Source organism: Zophobas morio, unplaced genomic scaffold (assembly GCF_036711695.1).
Source record: "Zophobas morio isolate AGI-343-1 ecotype UQ-CSIRO unplaced genomic scaffold, CSIRO_AGI_Zmor_V1 ptg000017l, whole genome shotgun sequence".
NCBI lineage: Eukaryota > Metazoa > Arthropoda > Insecta > Coleoptera > Tenebrionidae > Zophobas > Zophobas morio.
In genome coordinates, this window is record NW_026972122.1 from 3,550,586 (window position 1) to 3,567,437 (window position 16,852).

General features: G+C 36.1%; 2 protein-coding genes across 5 annotated transcripts; one reads left to right on the forward strand and one right to left on the reverse strand.

The window, feature by feature from the left end:
- Positions 1-2,669: 2,669 nt before the first annotated feature.
- On the forward strand, positions 2,670-4,392 carry LOC135130366 (protein lifeguard 4-like). Its single transcript, XM_064057734.1, has 5 exons — positions 2,670-2,921; positions 3,047-3,300; positions 3,349-3,454; positions 3,510-3,661; positions 3,703-4,392. The coding sequence occupies exons 2-5, from the start codon at positions 3,059-3,061 to the stop codon at positions 3,953-3,955; spliced, it is 753 nt and encodes a 250-aa protein (XP_063913804.1). The 5' UTR covers positions 2,670-2,921; positions 3,047-3,058; the 3' UTR covers positions 3,956-4,392.
- Positions 4,393-12,763: 8,371 nt separating this feature from the next.
- Positions 12,764-15,744, reverse strand: LOC135130422 (vesicular glutamate transporter 1-like). Of its 4 annotated transcripts, none has more exons than XM_064057803.1 (8): positions 15,634-15,743; positions 14,929-15,023; positions 14,751-14,824; positions 14,285-14,450; positions 13,572-14,235; positions 13,246-13,522; positions 13,074-13,191; positions 12,764-13,021 (listed from the first exon to the last, which is right to left on the reverse strand). In XM_064057803.1, exons 3-8 carry the CDS (start codon positions 14,780-14,782, stop codon positions 12,839-12,841), a joined length of 1,440 nt encoding a protein of 479 aa, XP_063913873.1. In that variant the 5' UTR covers positions 14,783-14,824; positions 14,929-15,023; positions 15,634-15,743; the 3' UTR covers positions 12,764-12,838. The 4 variants fall into 4 exon arrangements, with proteins under 4 accessions (XP_063913873.1, XP_063913874.1, XP_063913876.1 ...); XM_064057804.1 differs by lacking the exon at positions 15,634-15,743 and adding an exon at positions 15,177-15,200; XM_064057806.1 differs by lacking the exon at positions 14,929-15,023 and having other exon boundaries at positions 15,634-15,744.
- Between the last annotated feature and the right edge of the window lie 1,108 nt (positions 15,745-16,852).

Here is a 16,852-nt window from a genome sequence, read left to right on the forward strand (position 1 = left end):
CATTAGCCAAAATCAGTCTTATCTTAGCAGGTACTAGCCAAGCCCACCCACCCTCTCTTTTCTTAGAAGGTATGTCATTTGCCAAAATCAGTCTTATCTTGGCAGTAACTAGCCCCACCCACCCACCCTCTGTTTTGTAAGAGGGTATGTTATTCAAATCAGTTTTTTCTTAGTAGCCACTAGTTGGGATAAGACTGATTTTGGCAGATGACATATCCTCTAAAAAAGAGAGGGTGGGTGGGCGGGGTTAGTACTTGCTAGTATAAGACTGGTTTTTGCTAATGAGATCTCTCTAAGAAAATAGAGGACAGGTGAATTCTACCCTATAAAATTTGACAATAACAAGACGGGCAGTAGTATTTACAATAGCAAGAGATATTTACAACTTAAAGTTGTCGCGTGCCGGTAATCCCCAGATGTTAGGCAAAATAATCCAGGTCCTGAAAGGGACCATCGTTACTCACGAACGAAAATGACCATTATTTTATGAATACAACTTACCTGCTAAATGTTCTCCGACAAGTTTTTGTATCTTTTTGGGCCTTTTTTGGTACTTTTTATATTTTCATTGTTCAAGTCTCATTTTTCCCATTTTTTGGCGGTTGCTATTTTTGTGCCTTTTTTATTTTTTTTGGTCTTTTTTGCCATGTTTTCGTCGTTTTTTTTTCATGGCCCCTTCCATCTCCTTTTTTAAATCGTCTCTTTTTATTACATTTTGATCACTTATACAGGGTGTCTGGAAAATGGCGAATTAACTCTTCGGTACGTTATGTACGGGGGTTTCGGAAGTCCCAAAAAAATAACACAAAAAATCTTTGTGATGTAAATTAGGAAAAAAATGTAATTTTATCAAAGTAAAATTGGCAACACTGAAATCCAACTTTTATTTTTTAGGACAATAACCGTAATGACCAGTAATAAATAAACAAAAAAAAAACATTTTACCTATTACAAACAAAAACAAAACCAACAAAAGAAAAATTCATTAAAGCATAATAATCATCATCAAGTACTTGCTAAGATAAAACTGATTTTGGCACATGACATACTCCCTAAGAAAAGTGAGGGTGGGTGGGCGGGCCTAGTATCTGCGAGGAAAAGACTGATTTTGGCTAATGAGATATCTCCTAAGAAAATGGACGGTGGATGGGCGGGATTAGTACCTGCTAATCTAAGATCAATTTTGGCAAATTACATACACTCTAACAAAGAGTAGAGGGTATCTCATGAGTTAAAATCAGTCGTATCTTGGCAGTAACTAGCCCCGCCCACCCACCCTCTATTTTCTAAGAGGGTCATTCAAATCAGTTTTATCTTAGTAGCTACTAGTTGGGATAAGACTGATTTTGGCAAATGACATACCTTCTAAGAAAAGAGAGGGTGGGTGGGCGGGGTTAGTACTTGCTAGGATAAGACTGATTTTGGCTAAAGAGATCCCTCTAAGAGAATAGAGGGCAAGTGGATGGGGCTAGTATAGTTTTGGAAATTTCATTCTACCCTATAAAATTTTATTGACAATAACGAGACGGACAGTAGTACAATAACAAGAGATATTTACAACTTAAAGTTGTCGCGTGCCAGTAATCCCCAGATGTTAGAAAGCAGAATAATCCAGGTCCTGACAGGGATTATCGTTACTCACGAACAAAAATGACCAAAATTTTTGTAGCTTTTTGGACTTTTTTTGGTACTTTTTATACTTTCATTCTTCAAGTCCCATTTTTCCCCTTTTTTGGTGGCTGCTATTTTTGTGTCTTTTTTCACTTTTTTTGGTTTTTTTTCGTGGCCCCTTCTATCTCCTTTATGTTGTTTTTTTAATCGTCTCCTTTTTATTACATTTTTTTATCAAGTTTTGTGCTTTGTTTTGAGGCTCATTTTTTGGTAACTTTTTTGTCTAATTTTATGAAGTCATTTTTGATTTTTTTAAGTATTTTCACTGTGATTTTCACTTTTTTTGTGTCTTTTTAACTTTTTTGGTATTTTTTAATTTCTTACGCTTTTTTTTAGATTTTATTAGGACACATTTTTATCACATTTTTTGAAGACCTTTTTTGAATCCTTTTCCAGGATAAGTTTTGGCGTTTTATGGGGCTCTGTTTTCAGTTACCTTTTTTTTACCACTTTCTTTCTCTTTTAATATCGCTTCTTTTCTTACTATTTTTTGTTACCTTTTCTTATTATCGACTTTTTACATTTTTTATCGTATTTTTTATTAACTTTTTTAAGTCTTATTTTGTCACTTATTTGTCACGTTTCTAATCACTTTTTGTCATTTTCTAAGCATTTTTTATCCTTAATGACAAAGTTTGGGTACTTCTGATTGTTGAAGACGCTTAGGATTCATATTCTAGGAACTTATTTTGTAAAAATAAGTAAATTTAAATTAGAAGTGTCACTTTTTTCAGAGGGATTGTTTAGTGAACGGAGCTAACCCACGGTTAAAGTTCAACTTTCGACCTTTCACGTGTGTTCACTGTTGCCAGATCGATCAATTTATTGGTAGTTCCACCGATTTTGAATAGTGTTTACACTGAAATAAATCAGCGTTCTGCTATACCAAAACAATTAACGGAAATTGAAATTGTTATCTCATAAATTTCTGAATATAAAACTTAACAAACAAAATATATAAGAAATACTTTTTGTTCAATTAGTTAGTTTAGTATATATTTTCAGTATTTTAACTTTTGATTTCATACCAGGTGACACTAGAAGACAAACACATATTTTTTTGACTTAATCCAAGCAAAATCTAAACATCTTGAATTTACGCAATATCGAGAAACTCGCTTTAGTATATCTGGCAACCCCGCTCTGAAGTGTCAAAACAAAAATCCGTCAAGTCCAGTCAATAATATTTACTTCCAATATTTTTCCCTTTTTATAATTAATTAGGACTCGTGTATCTGCGTACGACAAAGGTATGTACCTAACACAGTAAACAAACCACTGACGTGTCACCATTAGTGTAAATTACCCCATAAATCGATATTGTTTTCACCACGTAGTCCACCTTCAACTTCACCGTGATAATCTATCATTCCAGGTGTTTTCTAAAATGTCGTCAACCGTTCCTCTCATCCTAGAGGAAGACTGCGAACGAGGGGGTAAAGACTACGACGAAGATGGCATCGAAAACGATTTCGCATACCGCAATAATGTCATGCAGGCCACCAAAGGCATCCGGATGGCTTTCATCCGGAAAGTGTACGGATTGCTCAGCATGCAGTTACTCCTAACTGTTATCGTAGCCTCGATCTGCATGTTTACGCCACCCATCAAAAACTTCGTCCACACGAAGTATGTTTTCACACTTTAATTAAAAACCAACTAATAAAACTGTTTTAGCAACTGGATGTTGATGGTTGCGCTTTTCGGTAGTTTTGGTTTATTACTCGCTTTACACGTGAAGAGGAGAGATAGCCCGGCTAATCTTATCCTTCTTGCCGCTTTTGTATGTATATTTGTGTTTATAATTTTTGTTACTGTTTATGTGGGGTTAATTTTAGACCGTCGTGGAGGCATACACTATCGGCGTTATTTTGACATTTTATTCGCAAGCAGTGGTTCTGCAGGCGTTGCTCCTTACGTTGGTGGTGTTGGGGGGTTTGACTTTCTACACGTTCCAAACGAAACATGATTTCTCTGCTATGCATTCAAGGTGAGTTGGTAAAAGTAGTGGTGGTGTAGTGTTGTGGTTAGTTTGTTTGCAGGTTTGTGCATTTTGATTATCGGCGGATTTATGCAAGTCTTCTTCCAGTCGACTACTTTTGAAATTATCATTTCCCTAGGAGGGGCGTTCTTGTTCTGTCTTTTTATTATTTTTGATACACAGATGATGATGAAGACGTTGTCGCCAGAGGAGTATATTTTGGCCACAATTAATCTGTACATGGATATCTTAAATTTGTTTTTGTATATTTTGCGTATTTTGCAAGCCATGAATAGGCAATAAGAACATTAGTTTTCTTTGTAAAATTGTTGTGATAATAATACACTAAATTCGGCTTGATTTACGCACATTTACATAAATATGTCTGCATATTTTTTCTGTATTAATTACCTGTGAAACATGTGATACTGTTTTGTGTATATTTGAAAGGGTGGGTGCAAAAGCAGGTAATTCTAATTTATAAAAGAGCGTTTCATACGTTAGCAATAAAATTGTTGACTTATTTAAATTATATGCTACGTGTAAAACACGTGAAGTTGCATTCTCCTGAAATTAATTATTCTATAGAGTTTATATTGGTAAAACCCTTTCATATTTTGAAACGCTGTTTGTATTTTCCAAAAATTGTACAAAATGGAACGTATTTTGGACCCACTCTTCATTGTGAAATATATGATTTATTGAAAATAATAAATTCACAAAAGTTACAAAGTTTTCCACTACTTTAGTTTTATTGAATTAAAAATACCATGCCCTATTATTACAAGTTAAAAGAGCTGAAAAAAAAAGTTACTCGGCACATTCACAGCTGAGCAGAGTTCCTAAATTAATTTTGGCCAATCATGAGCTTGCTTTCAGCGGTACAGTCTCAGACATGTCATAACTTTTATTTATTTGTAAATAAGACGTTGATTATTAGTATTTATGTATTATTATTATTATTGAAAATCTAAAACTGTCAAAATACGTATTTAAATGACAAGGATTTTTTTTTTAAACATGGCTAAATGATTTCATTTTCGTATATTTAAATTTCCCGCGCCAATACTTTTTTATCCGAGTGTATTACGCTCTCAGATCCGCCCACTCAGAGTCTTTGGGGCACTATATATAAAATTCACGTACTTATCTGTAAAAATGTAATGTAGGAACTTATTGTGTTAACATTTTTATCAAAGGATTTTAGAAACTCAGTTTTCATTTATTAGGGGTATCCTCCCCGTTTTTAGGTATATGTATGTATTGAGAAAAATAAAATGTTTATAATGACATTTGAGAGCTTGTCTCAAAAACTATGGCCTTGTTGGAAATTTTACCGAGCGTAGAGAACAACCAAATTAGTCAAGAGTTCAACATGTGGGGGCAACAGTCTTCTCTAAACCACAGTCTAAACGTTCGAATTTTATTGTTGAATTGTTGGTTGCATATCAAAACTATTAAAACAAAAATTTGAATTAGAAATACGTTTAATTTAAAAAAATACATGCATATTTTGTCATAAAACCGAAGATCTCAAAAAATAGTACTCCTATTTTGAACTATGTGATCTAAATATTCCGCTTAAATTAAATACGCACAAATTTATGAAACCCACGAAAAGTTCAAATTTTGGCTTAAGTAATCGTCGCCAAGAAAATGGAGCTCCAGGTTGTGTTAGAGATGTTAAAAAACCGTTTTTTAATAAATGGATTTGTTTTTTTTTTAACATTTTTTGATGTTTTTTTATGTTATTATAAACATCTAACAGTTTTAACTAAATAGGTATTTAAAATGTACTTTTTTCCGTAAGTTAGCAAGTATTTGTTATTTAACAGAGTCAAGGTTTTCTTAAAAATCTCAAAAAAAAATAAAATTTGCAGCAGCGCCATCTTTGGGTTCGTGGCGGCACAATAACACGTTGGTAAGCGGAGAAAAATAAGCGGCCTCGTGGTCTAGTGCCCGGCAAGCAGGTGACGTGTGGTTCGATTCCCATCGAGGCAGCAACATTTTTCTTCGCTTACCTTCAGATTTAAAATTTGAACTACTTGGACGACAACGAACAGTTGAACAGCATAATCTCAAAATTTTTAATACATATTAGAACAAATAGTTCTATTGATATGTTTTACGGTACAGTTTTACATTTATACACTGGCCGGCAAGAAAATTAAAATATTTTGAAAAACCATTTAAAAATTATGTTTTAATTACTCATTTTATTTATTTGTATCTTTTTTTAGCTAATTTGTACATCCTGTAATAAAAAAACTATCACTAGATTTTGCGAAATATTTCAGGGTGGCCGGTTTTTTTGCCGGTCAGTATATTTTATGCTGCAGTTCTCCGCATGGAATTGGTAATATTATTCATTAAAGGTAAGTAATAAAAAATAAATGTTGTGGTGACCGAATTTGAATTAAAATTTCGGGAGAGAAGATGGCGGCTTAATAGAGAGGAGAAAGGGTCATTTTTGGTGTGTTTTGTTGTGAGTGTAACCACGTGGTGAGTTAGCTAGGTTAAGTTTAGTTGGTTTGGTATATATATATATATATATATATAATTCAGCTCTGCAGGCCTTAAAGGCCCTGGGCTTTTTTTACAATAATTTTCCATTGGATCTCCAATCTTCAATGCCTAAGTTTTGAAGATCTTTTCGAACATCGTCTATCCATTTCAGTTTTGGCCTTCCTCTCTTTTTCTTTCCTCCTTTTAGGCGGTCTAATACTTTCCCGATTGTCCTTTCCTCTGGTGCTCTTCCGACATGGCCTAGCCATCTTAGTCTCTGTGCTCTGATTATCTTCGTGATTGTTGGTTCTCCGTATATTTCCTCGATCTCTCGGTTTGTTCTTCTTCTCTAGTCTAGTTCTTTTATACCTCCATATATCTTTCGTAGTATCTTGCGTTCCCATACTTCCAACTTCTGTTCCTTTTCATTCGTATCGTCCATGTTTCACTAGCGTACAGGACTGTAGGTCTTACTATTGTCTTATATACTTGTTTCTTTGTTCGTCGTGTTACATTCTTACTCCTCAGAAATCTGTTTAATCTTCCTACACTCTTGTTTGCTTTCGCGATCCCTTCTTCTATCTCTTCGTTCATTTCGTTTTTGTTTGTAATTACTACTCCTAGATATTTGAACCTATTTACTTCTTCGAATTCGTATGTTGTTCCTTCTTCTGTAGTTACTTTCAGTGGTTTTGCTGGGGTTTGTTTTGTTTCCAATATCATAAACTTCGTTCTCTCTTGGTTGATCGCTAACCCCATTCGTTTCGCTTCTCTGATTAGATTTTTTGTCATTCTCTTCATTTCTGCTTCTGTTCTCGTTATACATGTCACGTCATCTGCAAAGGCTATATTTTGGTGTCTGTTTTCGTATATCGTGCTCGTTCTGTGGATGCCACTTCTCCTTATTATTGCTTCGAGTACAAGATTGAACAGGGTAGTTGATATTGGATCTCCTTGCCGGAGTCCTGTTCTTACTTGGAATGGTTCTGACAACAGACCATTTATCCTGACTCTGTTTCTGGTGCTCTGCAGGGTCATCTTTGTCAGTTTTATTAGTTTTCTTGGGACTTCCAGTTCTTTCATGGCTTCTAGCAGTTCTTTCCTGTTAACCGTGTCATAGGCTTTTTTAAAGTCTATGAACAGCAGATATAAGTTGATTCCCTGCTCGTAATGTACTTCTTGTAGTTGCTTCAATATAAATATCTGGTCTACAGTAGATCTATTTTTCCTAAACCCTGCTTGATATTCTCCTACTATTTTTTCCATATGCTGCTTTAGTCTTCGGTTGATGCAAGTAGCCATTACCTTATACGTTACGTCTAGCAGCGCTATTCCGCGATAATTTTCGCATTTCGTAATATCTCCTTTTTTAAATATCGGGCAAAGTACTGCTTCACTCCATTGTTCTGGCATTTTTCCTTCCTTCCAACATTCTAGCACTAGTCGATGTATCTCTGATGCTACTGCTTCTCCTCCGTACTTTAGCATCTCGCCCTTTATTCCGTTTCTACCAGGACTTTTGTTGTTTTTCATCTGCCTTAGTGTTTCTCTGATCTCTCCTTCGTCAATTTCTATTGTTTCATCTGGGTCATCCGAGTCGTTCACTCTTTCGTTCGTATCTTGCTGTGTATCCTGTTCGTTTAGCAGCTCTTCAAAGTATTCTGCCCATCGTTTTATTCTTGTTTGTTCGTCTCCTATCAGGTTGTCGTCCTTGTCTTTACAATATATTACTCGTGGTTGATAGCCTCTTTTCTCTTTTTTCACTTCCTTATTTCATTCTTGTTGAAGTTTTCTTCTATTTGTCGTATTTGTTCTTCCATCTTTGCTCGTTTCTTATTTCTGCATATCTTCTTGTACTCTTTCCTTTTTTCTTGGTAATCTTTTTGGTTCTTCTCATTTTTTGATTTTAGATATTTCTGTCTGGCTGACCTCCCGCTTCTATTGCTTTTCTACATTCCTCGTCAAACCATTCGTTTCTATTTTTGTTGTCTTTTTTGACGAACCCTAGTACTTCTTCCGAGGTCTTCCATATGTTCTCTTGTAGTTCTTCCCATCTCTCTTCTATAGGTATGTCTTGCTCTGTTGATCTTATTCTCTCATTCATCTTTTGTTCGTATTCCTGTTGTAACTTCAGCTTTCTTAAGTTTGTTTACATTTATATCACGTTGCGTCTTCTTTCCTTCTTTTTTCTTCGGTATTTCTTGTTTGAGGTCTGCTCTTACTAGAAAGTGGTCTGAATTCGCTTCTGCTCCTCTGTAGCTTCTTAATCTGGTTATTAGTTGGGCATCTCTCCTTTCTACCAGTATGTGGTCTATTTGGTTGACCGTTTTTCCGTCAGGTGACATCCATGTGCCTTTGTAGATCTCTTTCTGTGCAAAGAAGGTGCTTTTGACTACCATTCTATTTTCTTCTGCAAACTCGATCAGTTTTTCTCCATTTTGATTCGTTTTTTGGTGTTTGCTTTCTTTCCCGATTGTTGGCCTGTAGCAATTCTCTTTACCTATCATTGCGTTGGCGTCTCCTATAACCATTTTAATGTCATGCTTTGGTATTTTCACATATTCTCTTTCTAGTTCTTCGTAATATTCTGTTTTTACTTCTAGATCTTTCTCTTCAGTCGGTGCATGTATATTCACTAGGCTTATTTTCCTGTACTTACTTCTCAATCTTATATAGCTCATTCTTTCTGAGATTGGTTTGAAGGTAATTACTGCTCCTTTCAGGCTCTTCTTCACCATGAATCCTGTTCCTAGTTCTCTGTTGTCAATTCCGCTATTAAATAATATGTAGTTGTCTATTTCAGTGATGAATTTGCCTTTTTGTTTCGTCTCTTGTATAGCTGCGACATCTATATTATACCTTTGTAATTCTTGAACTATTTGTTTGAGTTTTCCTTCGCTATATGTTCCTGGAACATTCCATGTTCCTATTCTAATTTTCGGGTTTTTCTTTCTCTTCGTAATTCCTATCGGGTCATCCATGAGCTTTGCATATGTCGTTATTGTTTTCCGGTGTGTGGTTAGTTAGGTGGTTGTTAGTTTTTTGGATTTTCTTTGGGGTGCGACGGTGCTTTCACTAATTTGTCTAATTTAGTGTCCCAATGCCAGACTTCTCCTGCCCATATCATCTTTTTGTACCCTACTTTTGCCTCGACTCCTTTCCCTTTTTCTGCTGCTGCTATACCTCTTATTTTCTTCTGTATCTCGCTCTCTTGTTTGGTGTAATCGTCTTCAATAAACGTTTTTGATCCTTTTAATTTGTTCTTCTGTTTCATGATTGCTCTTTTTGTGTCCCAGTTCTCTATCTTTGCTACTACTATGTCGTATTTTTCGCTGACTAATCTTGCATCTTGTATCTTAGTTTGGATTCCTACCTTATTTTTTAGGAGTTCTTCGATCTCTGCTGTTATTTCGCTTCTTTGTAGTTTCCCTCCTTTGATTACGATGTTGTTTCTCCTTTCTGCTTTTTCCAGTTTTTCTCCACTCTTTCTAATCTTTCGGTCAGTCTTTGGTTTTCTTCTCTTAGTGTTGTTACTTCTGTTTGGTATGCTCTTTGGTCTCTTTTCATTTCTGCGATCTCCTCCATTAACGTTTTGAACATATTCTTTACTTCGTCCATGTCTCCTGCTTGTACCCTCTTCTGCTTCCTCTGTACTCTTTGACCTTCCGGTGATGGTGAAAAGGAAGTTTCTCTTTTTCGTTTCTGGTTGTCTTGTTCTTTTATTGCTAGTTTGTGTCCTTTTTCCGGTTCAGGATTCCCGTTTAGCATTCCCTGGCCGACTTTCTTGCTTCCTGTGTATCTAGTACGTTCCTGTGTTGTTTACTCCGTGCCGCGATAAGAACTGTCACCCAGACTATCTCTTCGGAGGTTAGGTTCTTTTGATTCCACACTTTCCCTAATAATTGCTGTCCTTACACTTCTTGGTGCTTCTTACTCTTATTCCACTTCACTTCTTTGTTTTCTACTACTTCTCTTTCGCTTTTGACGCTCGATATCTCTCGATTTTCGAGTTTGGGTTTCGGAGCGTGTTCTACTTATCGTAGTCAGGACCGTACTTCTTTGTTGGTTTGGTAGTTAATAATAATAAAAAAGAAGAAAACCTTTGTTTAACGAAAATTAATCGTAACGACGACGACTCCACGCTTTCCCCAACACGCGTAGCTAATTCTTGCAGATTTCTAATCAGAAATAGGCGAATTTTCGACACGTGTGTAAGTTCGCTTTATTATTTGTAAATTCACAGTTCACGTTAGGAGTTTAATCGTTAATTAGTTCTAACGCAATTTAACAAACAGGAATTTGTTTAGATCAGCACTTGCTAGAAGATTTCATGAAATTCACTTAGTCAGGACTGATTCTTTGTTAACCTAATTATGTATAAGTTTCTGGATCTTAATACTTAAGTGCTACATTATAATATAACACTTCTTAATTCCTCACACAAGGTTGCTAATATTTCATTTTCGGCAGTTAAATTAACCTAACGTTGCCCTACTGCAGAAAAAGACCATAGAAAAGTGTAGTAGAATTCATGACATCGTGGACTGAAGGGCTGAGGGATTAATTTTCACCCTTAGACAGTTATTATCATCGTTATCATCATCACATCACCGAGACGCATATTTCCTCGCAACGTAGGACGAATTTTGTGTTTATTTATCATGTGTTTCAAAGCTAATGGTTTTAAGTAGCCAGTCACTTGGATCAAGACAGCATTTAACATAATGTAAATTCTTTGTTTGCATCGTTGATAGAGTGTGACATAATTTAACATAATGTAAACTCTTTGTTTGAATCGTTGATCGTTGAAAGAGTGTTTTCGAACCAAGCTCATGTTTGAACTGTAAAATCTTATTGAACAAATTAACGACATTGTGAGTCATATGAGACGTGCATTTTATTCCTTTGAGTTAGACCCGTATTTGTACAGCACCACGGGATTCATCGCATTTCTGGGAGACATATTTTTGACGTATTTTTTGCAACGAAGCATTCGTTTTGAACCTTCAGATTGCCTATTGTGTTTTTTTGTGTTTTTCTGGAGGAACGTATTTTGTTTTTATAAATATTTGCTAGTTTTTTTTTATGTGAATACTTTGTTGATTAATGCTTTCATCATATAAATTGTCTGATGTTCAGTCTTAATCTCAGACAAGAATTATTTGTTGTTTAAATATTTCTCGAGAGTGTATGACGAATTTAAATGTTGTTTATTGCTCTCTTTGAAACTTTGACACTCGTTCAGTTGTAGTTTAATATCAGAGTCATAGAAATTGAACATCTAAATGGAATTGAGGTTAAATAATGCAACAACACGTAGACGAACCGGAGTGCGCGGTTCCTAGTCGAGCTGGCCGGATTTATCGCGCCATCTGCACAAAGGATGCAGGCTATGTACAGAAATCAGGGGGGTCGAGATGACGTGACGCTGTTGGCTTCTCCCCCATAGCCTGCTCGTACAACATGTCCGTAATGCAGAGGTGCTGTGCGGCAGTGTTTGTGATAGATAGAATCACCGTGGTGAGTAGGAGAACAGCCACGACCAGGAGCCTCAAACTCCGCTCGTGTTACAACGCCCCCTATGGGTATTTTTGTTGCTCTCGAGAATGAAATCGCCACACTCTTATAGCGCTCTGATGCCGCTGCCGCTGCATAGTTTTTTTATTTAAAATTTTGCGCTCGTGTTGACTGCCATAATTTAAATTTGCCGTTAACTGCCATAAATGAACTATTAGCAATCTTGTGTGAAGAATTAAGAAGTGTTATAATACGTTACGTATTAGCATCCAAAAACTTATTCAGAATTCGTTAAACAAGAGACTGAATCCTGACTAAATGAATTTCATGAAATCTCCTAGTAAATGCTCTATCTAAACAAATTCCTGATTGTTAAATTGTGTTAGCACTAGTTAACGATTAAACTCCTAACATGAACTGTGAATTTTCCAACAATGAGTCGAATTTACACATGTTAGCGTCCGTCGAAAATTAGCAAATTTCCGCTTTGAAAAACCGTGACAATTGGCTACGCGTGTTGGGGAGACTATGGCGGCGTCGTCGTTACGATTAATTGTAATTAAACAAAAGCTTCTTCCTTCTTTCTAACTACCAAACCAACTAAACTTAATCTAGCTTTCTTACCGCGTCCTTTCACTCACACCAAACAAACAACAGTGATGCGCCACCTAGCCTCTATCAAACAAGTAAACTTCACTACCAACTCTCTACCTACAAATTCCCTAGCAGAACTACCAACTACCAAAAAGAAACTAAACTTGCACATAGTTGCCTATGTTTAACGATTTTCTTGATTGAGATGTGTGGCTCTTTGAGGACCAGAAAATCGGGACTGGTAAGCGTTACCTCCGTATGGAAGGCGTGAGAGGAGCAGTACGATCCCATCCGGTACTATTACTAGTGTTTCAATTTAGCTTAGATGCTGTTTTAAATTTCGAGGGATGAGTTACGACGAATGTAAAAAACAACTTAGGGAAACCCATCCAGAATTTTAGATTTATAAAGTAACTTAAGCCCGAATAAGTGAGTTTCTGTCACATATATTACACCGACATTTAAAATATTGCCGGAAAATTCTGTTGGAACTACTAATCTTTGTAAATTTATTGGTTTTAACAACTTTATACAACGAAAACAAATATAAAAACTGTTGGCATTTGGTGTTTAGTGTTGTTTTTCGTCATCATCTGATTCTTGTATTAAAAGTTCATACGACGCACTTCCCGCCGACTTGGTTTTGGCATCCCAAGCTTGGACCTCTCCTGAACCAAAAACGCAATAAAACGCACCTCCAAACAAGATTATACAACTCGCAACATAAAAAACAGTCCTCCACTGGTCAGCTGACTATAAAAAAGAAATTATTTTATTACACTGTTTCTGTAGCGAAATAAATTACGGTGGTCACAATGTAACCGGCAACAATAGGACAAAATATTCCTGCCATAGGTCCTACAGTGTTGCTTATACCGGTAATAAGGCCAGCTCGTTGAGGGGCAATATCAAGGCTGTTGACTCTACAAATCAAGAATAAAATGTGCACATATTTTTTTAATGCGTGTATTAAGTACCCATATCCTGAATAGCCGCACGCTTGAAAAGCAACCCCTAAAATTATACAAAACACAGCAACTGTAACCGAAGAAGAATGACTCACTGCTATTAAAAGAAATGCTTGAGTCACACAGGCAACAGAAGTGAAAATTTTTCGCACTTGCGTCGTTGTAAAGATTTGAGTTTTTCGTAGCCAGTCGGCCAGTTGACCGGAAAGCGTAATGACAATGGGGGTGGCTATGTATGGTAAGCAAGAGAGAAATCCAATTTGTCCTAAATCGTAGCCAAACATATCTAATTTCAATTTACATTTAATACTTAGTAGTTTTTTTGTTGAACAAACCTTTAAGGTACGTTGGAAGTTGTGTCAATATGGTATAAAAACCCCAGTCGTCTGTAAAATTACACACTATGATTGCCCAGACTGGAAGAGTCGTAAAAATATCCTTCCACGGCTGTGTCGTCATGTGATCTGTTTCAACGCTCCCTAAAGATTGTGAAATGTAGTCTAGCTCAGATTTGGATATCCGCGGATCTTCTGCTGGCGTTTCGCTTACAAACCGTATCCAAATTATAAACCAAATTATGGAAGTGCTGCCAAAAACGTAAAAAATACTAGGCCATCCTAGTTTTTCTGCCAAAAAAGCGCTGACTGACATCGCCACAACTGTCCCGAAGTAGCAACCAGATATCGCCATTGCTGATAACTTCGTCCGTTCTAACGGAGGCGCCCATTTAGACCACATGGTATTCATACAAGGAACAGTGACTCCTTCACAAATTCCTTCCAAAATTCGTAAAACTATGAGAAGATAAACGCTGGCTCTAGATGCCCATGGTGTTAGTAGAGTAAGAAACCCTGCCATGACGATTCCAAGTCCGAACAGCTTTTGGCCTCCGATTTTCATAGACAACCATCCACCAATAAACTGGGTTGTAACGTATCCGTAGAAGAATGAGCTCAAGACATAACCGCGCATTTTGGAGTCCCAGTTAAATTCCGAGACCTGGGAACAGATTTATTTGTATTTAGAAATTGTAAGTGCACCGACTGACTTCGTTAATTATGATGTCCCCCCTAACAGTGGTTCTGTTTGTGGTCATTGCAACAATGGCCACGCTGAAGTTTACTCTGAGGGTGTAACTACTAAGGAAACCGAAAAATGCCAAAACTGCTACTACGTTGCGTCTTTTCTTCCAAAACATACATGCTGAGTAATTGCTTGAACAAAAAAAAACTTTAATAATTATAAAATAGGTGATTACAACAAGATCGTACATCAATCCATCATTCGAACTGAATTACTTGTTGCCTAACTATCCGGCAGTAAACACATCGAACAAAAAAGTTAGGTTACGATAGTGAATTATGACAGGCGATAAACAGCCGTCCATCATCACAACAAGGTGGCAAAATTTACAAACGTCCCAGGGTCTGACGCCGAAAAACCGTGAGCTATTGATTTGTTCATTTTTTGGCGGTGAGCCAGTCTCTAATAGTGAACAAATTTTAATCACTTACCCATCACGTGTCTTACTTGAAGAAGTGCTCATTTTTTTCAGCAAATTTTAGTTCCGTCAAAACTATTCTGAAAACTAAAAAAGCGAACCTTTATATTTTTTACACAAATAAAAGCATTTGTTTATTCATCATTATGATTTATTAAATTATACTACTGCGTTGTCCTATTCTAACTTACTTGAACTATGGCTTAAAAGCTTCATAACAGTATTTTCTAGTTGCTAATGCTTGCGTTAGTTCCAAACATAGCATACTGCCACGATATCAACCAAGCTAATGACAAACGAAACATGTAGATAGTAACAAAAAAACGTCGTCAAATTGGCATTGAAGGTGTAAGCTGTCTTTCACATCGTCTGGTACACACAGCGGGAGATAAAAAAGATAACTTACTCGACCAACACCATCGTTTTTTATGAATCATACCTTATTTTTTACACAAGCCAAGCCATAACTATTTATATATAAATGAAACGATAACGATAGTCATAGATAACGACAAGTAGGTAATAAAATAAGATATAAAATGTGTGTAATTTTAAATATGTATTAAAAGTATGGTAGCGGGTTATTTGAAATAAAAACTGTGTATCTCAACGAAACTATACATAAGAGAAAAGTAACAAATTTTTGTAAATAGGTATATTGTTATACATAGAAGCTCAGGCACGATGATCTAAATCGATATTACATTTACACCATATCTCATGTTTACTTTGAGATACCCGTTAGTTAAAAATCGTTTTAATATGTAATGTATCAGTTTTTAAGGGGTAAATATATACCCAGAACCCAGAACCCACAAAAAGGCATTAAAGACTCATTTTAGAGTAAAAACTTATTGTTATTATCAGCACCAATAAAGTTACTTAGATTTACTTACATATCCACATTTAACAATAAATTTGAAAAAAAGAGAGAAAAATCAGTAGAACTAGATCTCACTGTTCTACTAAGCTCTCATTATATATATAAGTTAGCACAATATTTCATCTTAACTGTTAAGTAAAAATAAATGAAAAATGATACTACATGCATTCGAAATAGATTATCTTTATATCTTTATTACCCAACACTTCCAAAAGATAATTCCGATTATAGGGCAGTAAACTACTTATAACCATAACTGAGAACAGAAATAATAACTAATTAATAAAGCAGAATCACTAAAACTAAAAACAAGTGTTAAAGGAATAGGACAGGAAATGTCTTGAGAACTTAGTACTAACAGCTTGAATTTGAACATTTATTCTCGAATTATTATTGATTTTGACAGTATTTGTTATGTTCCTTATTGCATTTATTTCATGTGTGCTTTGTTTTATGTGTTACGTGGATTTGTTGAACTAATTCTGGTTTATTCATTAACTTTGTGATAACCCAAACGTCCAGCCTTAAATTGACATGTGAAAAAAATTTAAAGAGCCCGCGAAAGATTAAAAAATTCAAAAATTTGGCCTTGGCTGATCGTCCAACAAAATGGAACCCTACATTGTGTTTGTTGTTTTTTTTTTGTGGCGGAATGCGTTCAGATGCAAGTGGTGGGCCCCCAGGTTGGAAAAGTACCGCTAAATAAAACACAAAATATATGAAGGACACAAAACGTATATTCCTCCACTGATAAAAAAAAGAAAAAGCTGCGACTACGTTGTGCCGGCTGAAGACACTTCATAATGTTCAGCTACAAACAAAAAATGCCTAACTTTGAATGAACTCAATCAAATATTCTAAATCAATGCAAATATTTGAATATCACAAATTTAATAAAAACAAAGAAAAATCTGAATTAAAGTAACTGGATGCAAATACACAAGTTATTGCGGACGTTTACACGTCCGCAATAACCGGGGGCGCACAGTGACAGCGGCACCAGAGCCCTATAAGAGTGTGGTCATCGAACTATATCAACTTCATTCTAGAGTACAGCAAAAATACCCATAGGAAGAGTTGTAGCACGAGCGGAGTTTGGGGCTCCTGGTTGTGGCTGTTCTCCCACTACGACGGTGATTCTACGCTATCGGCAACCACATACCGCCCAGCACTCCTCTATTACGAAGAAACATGCCGCGCCGAAACAGGCCGTTACGGTCGCAAACTCGTGG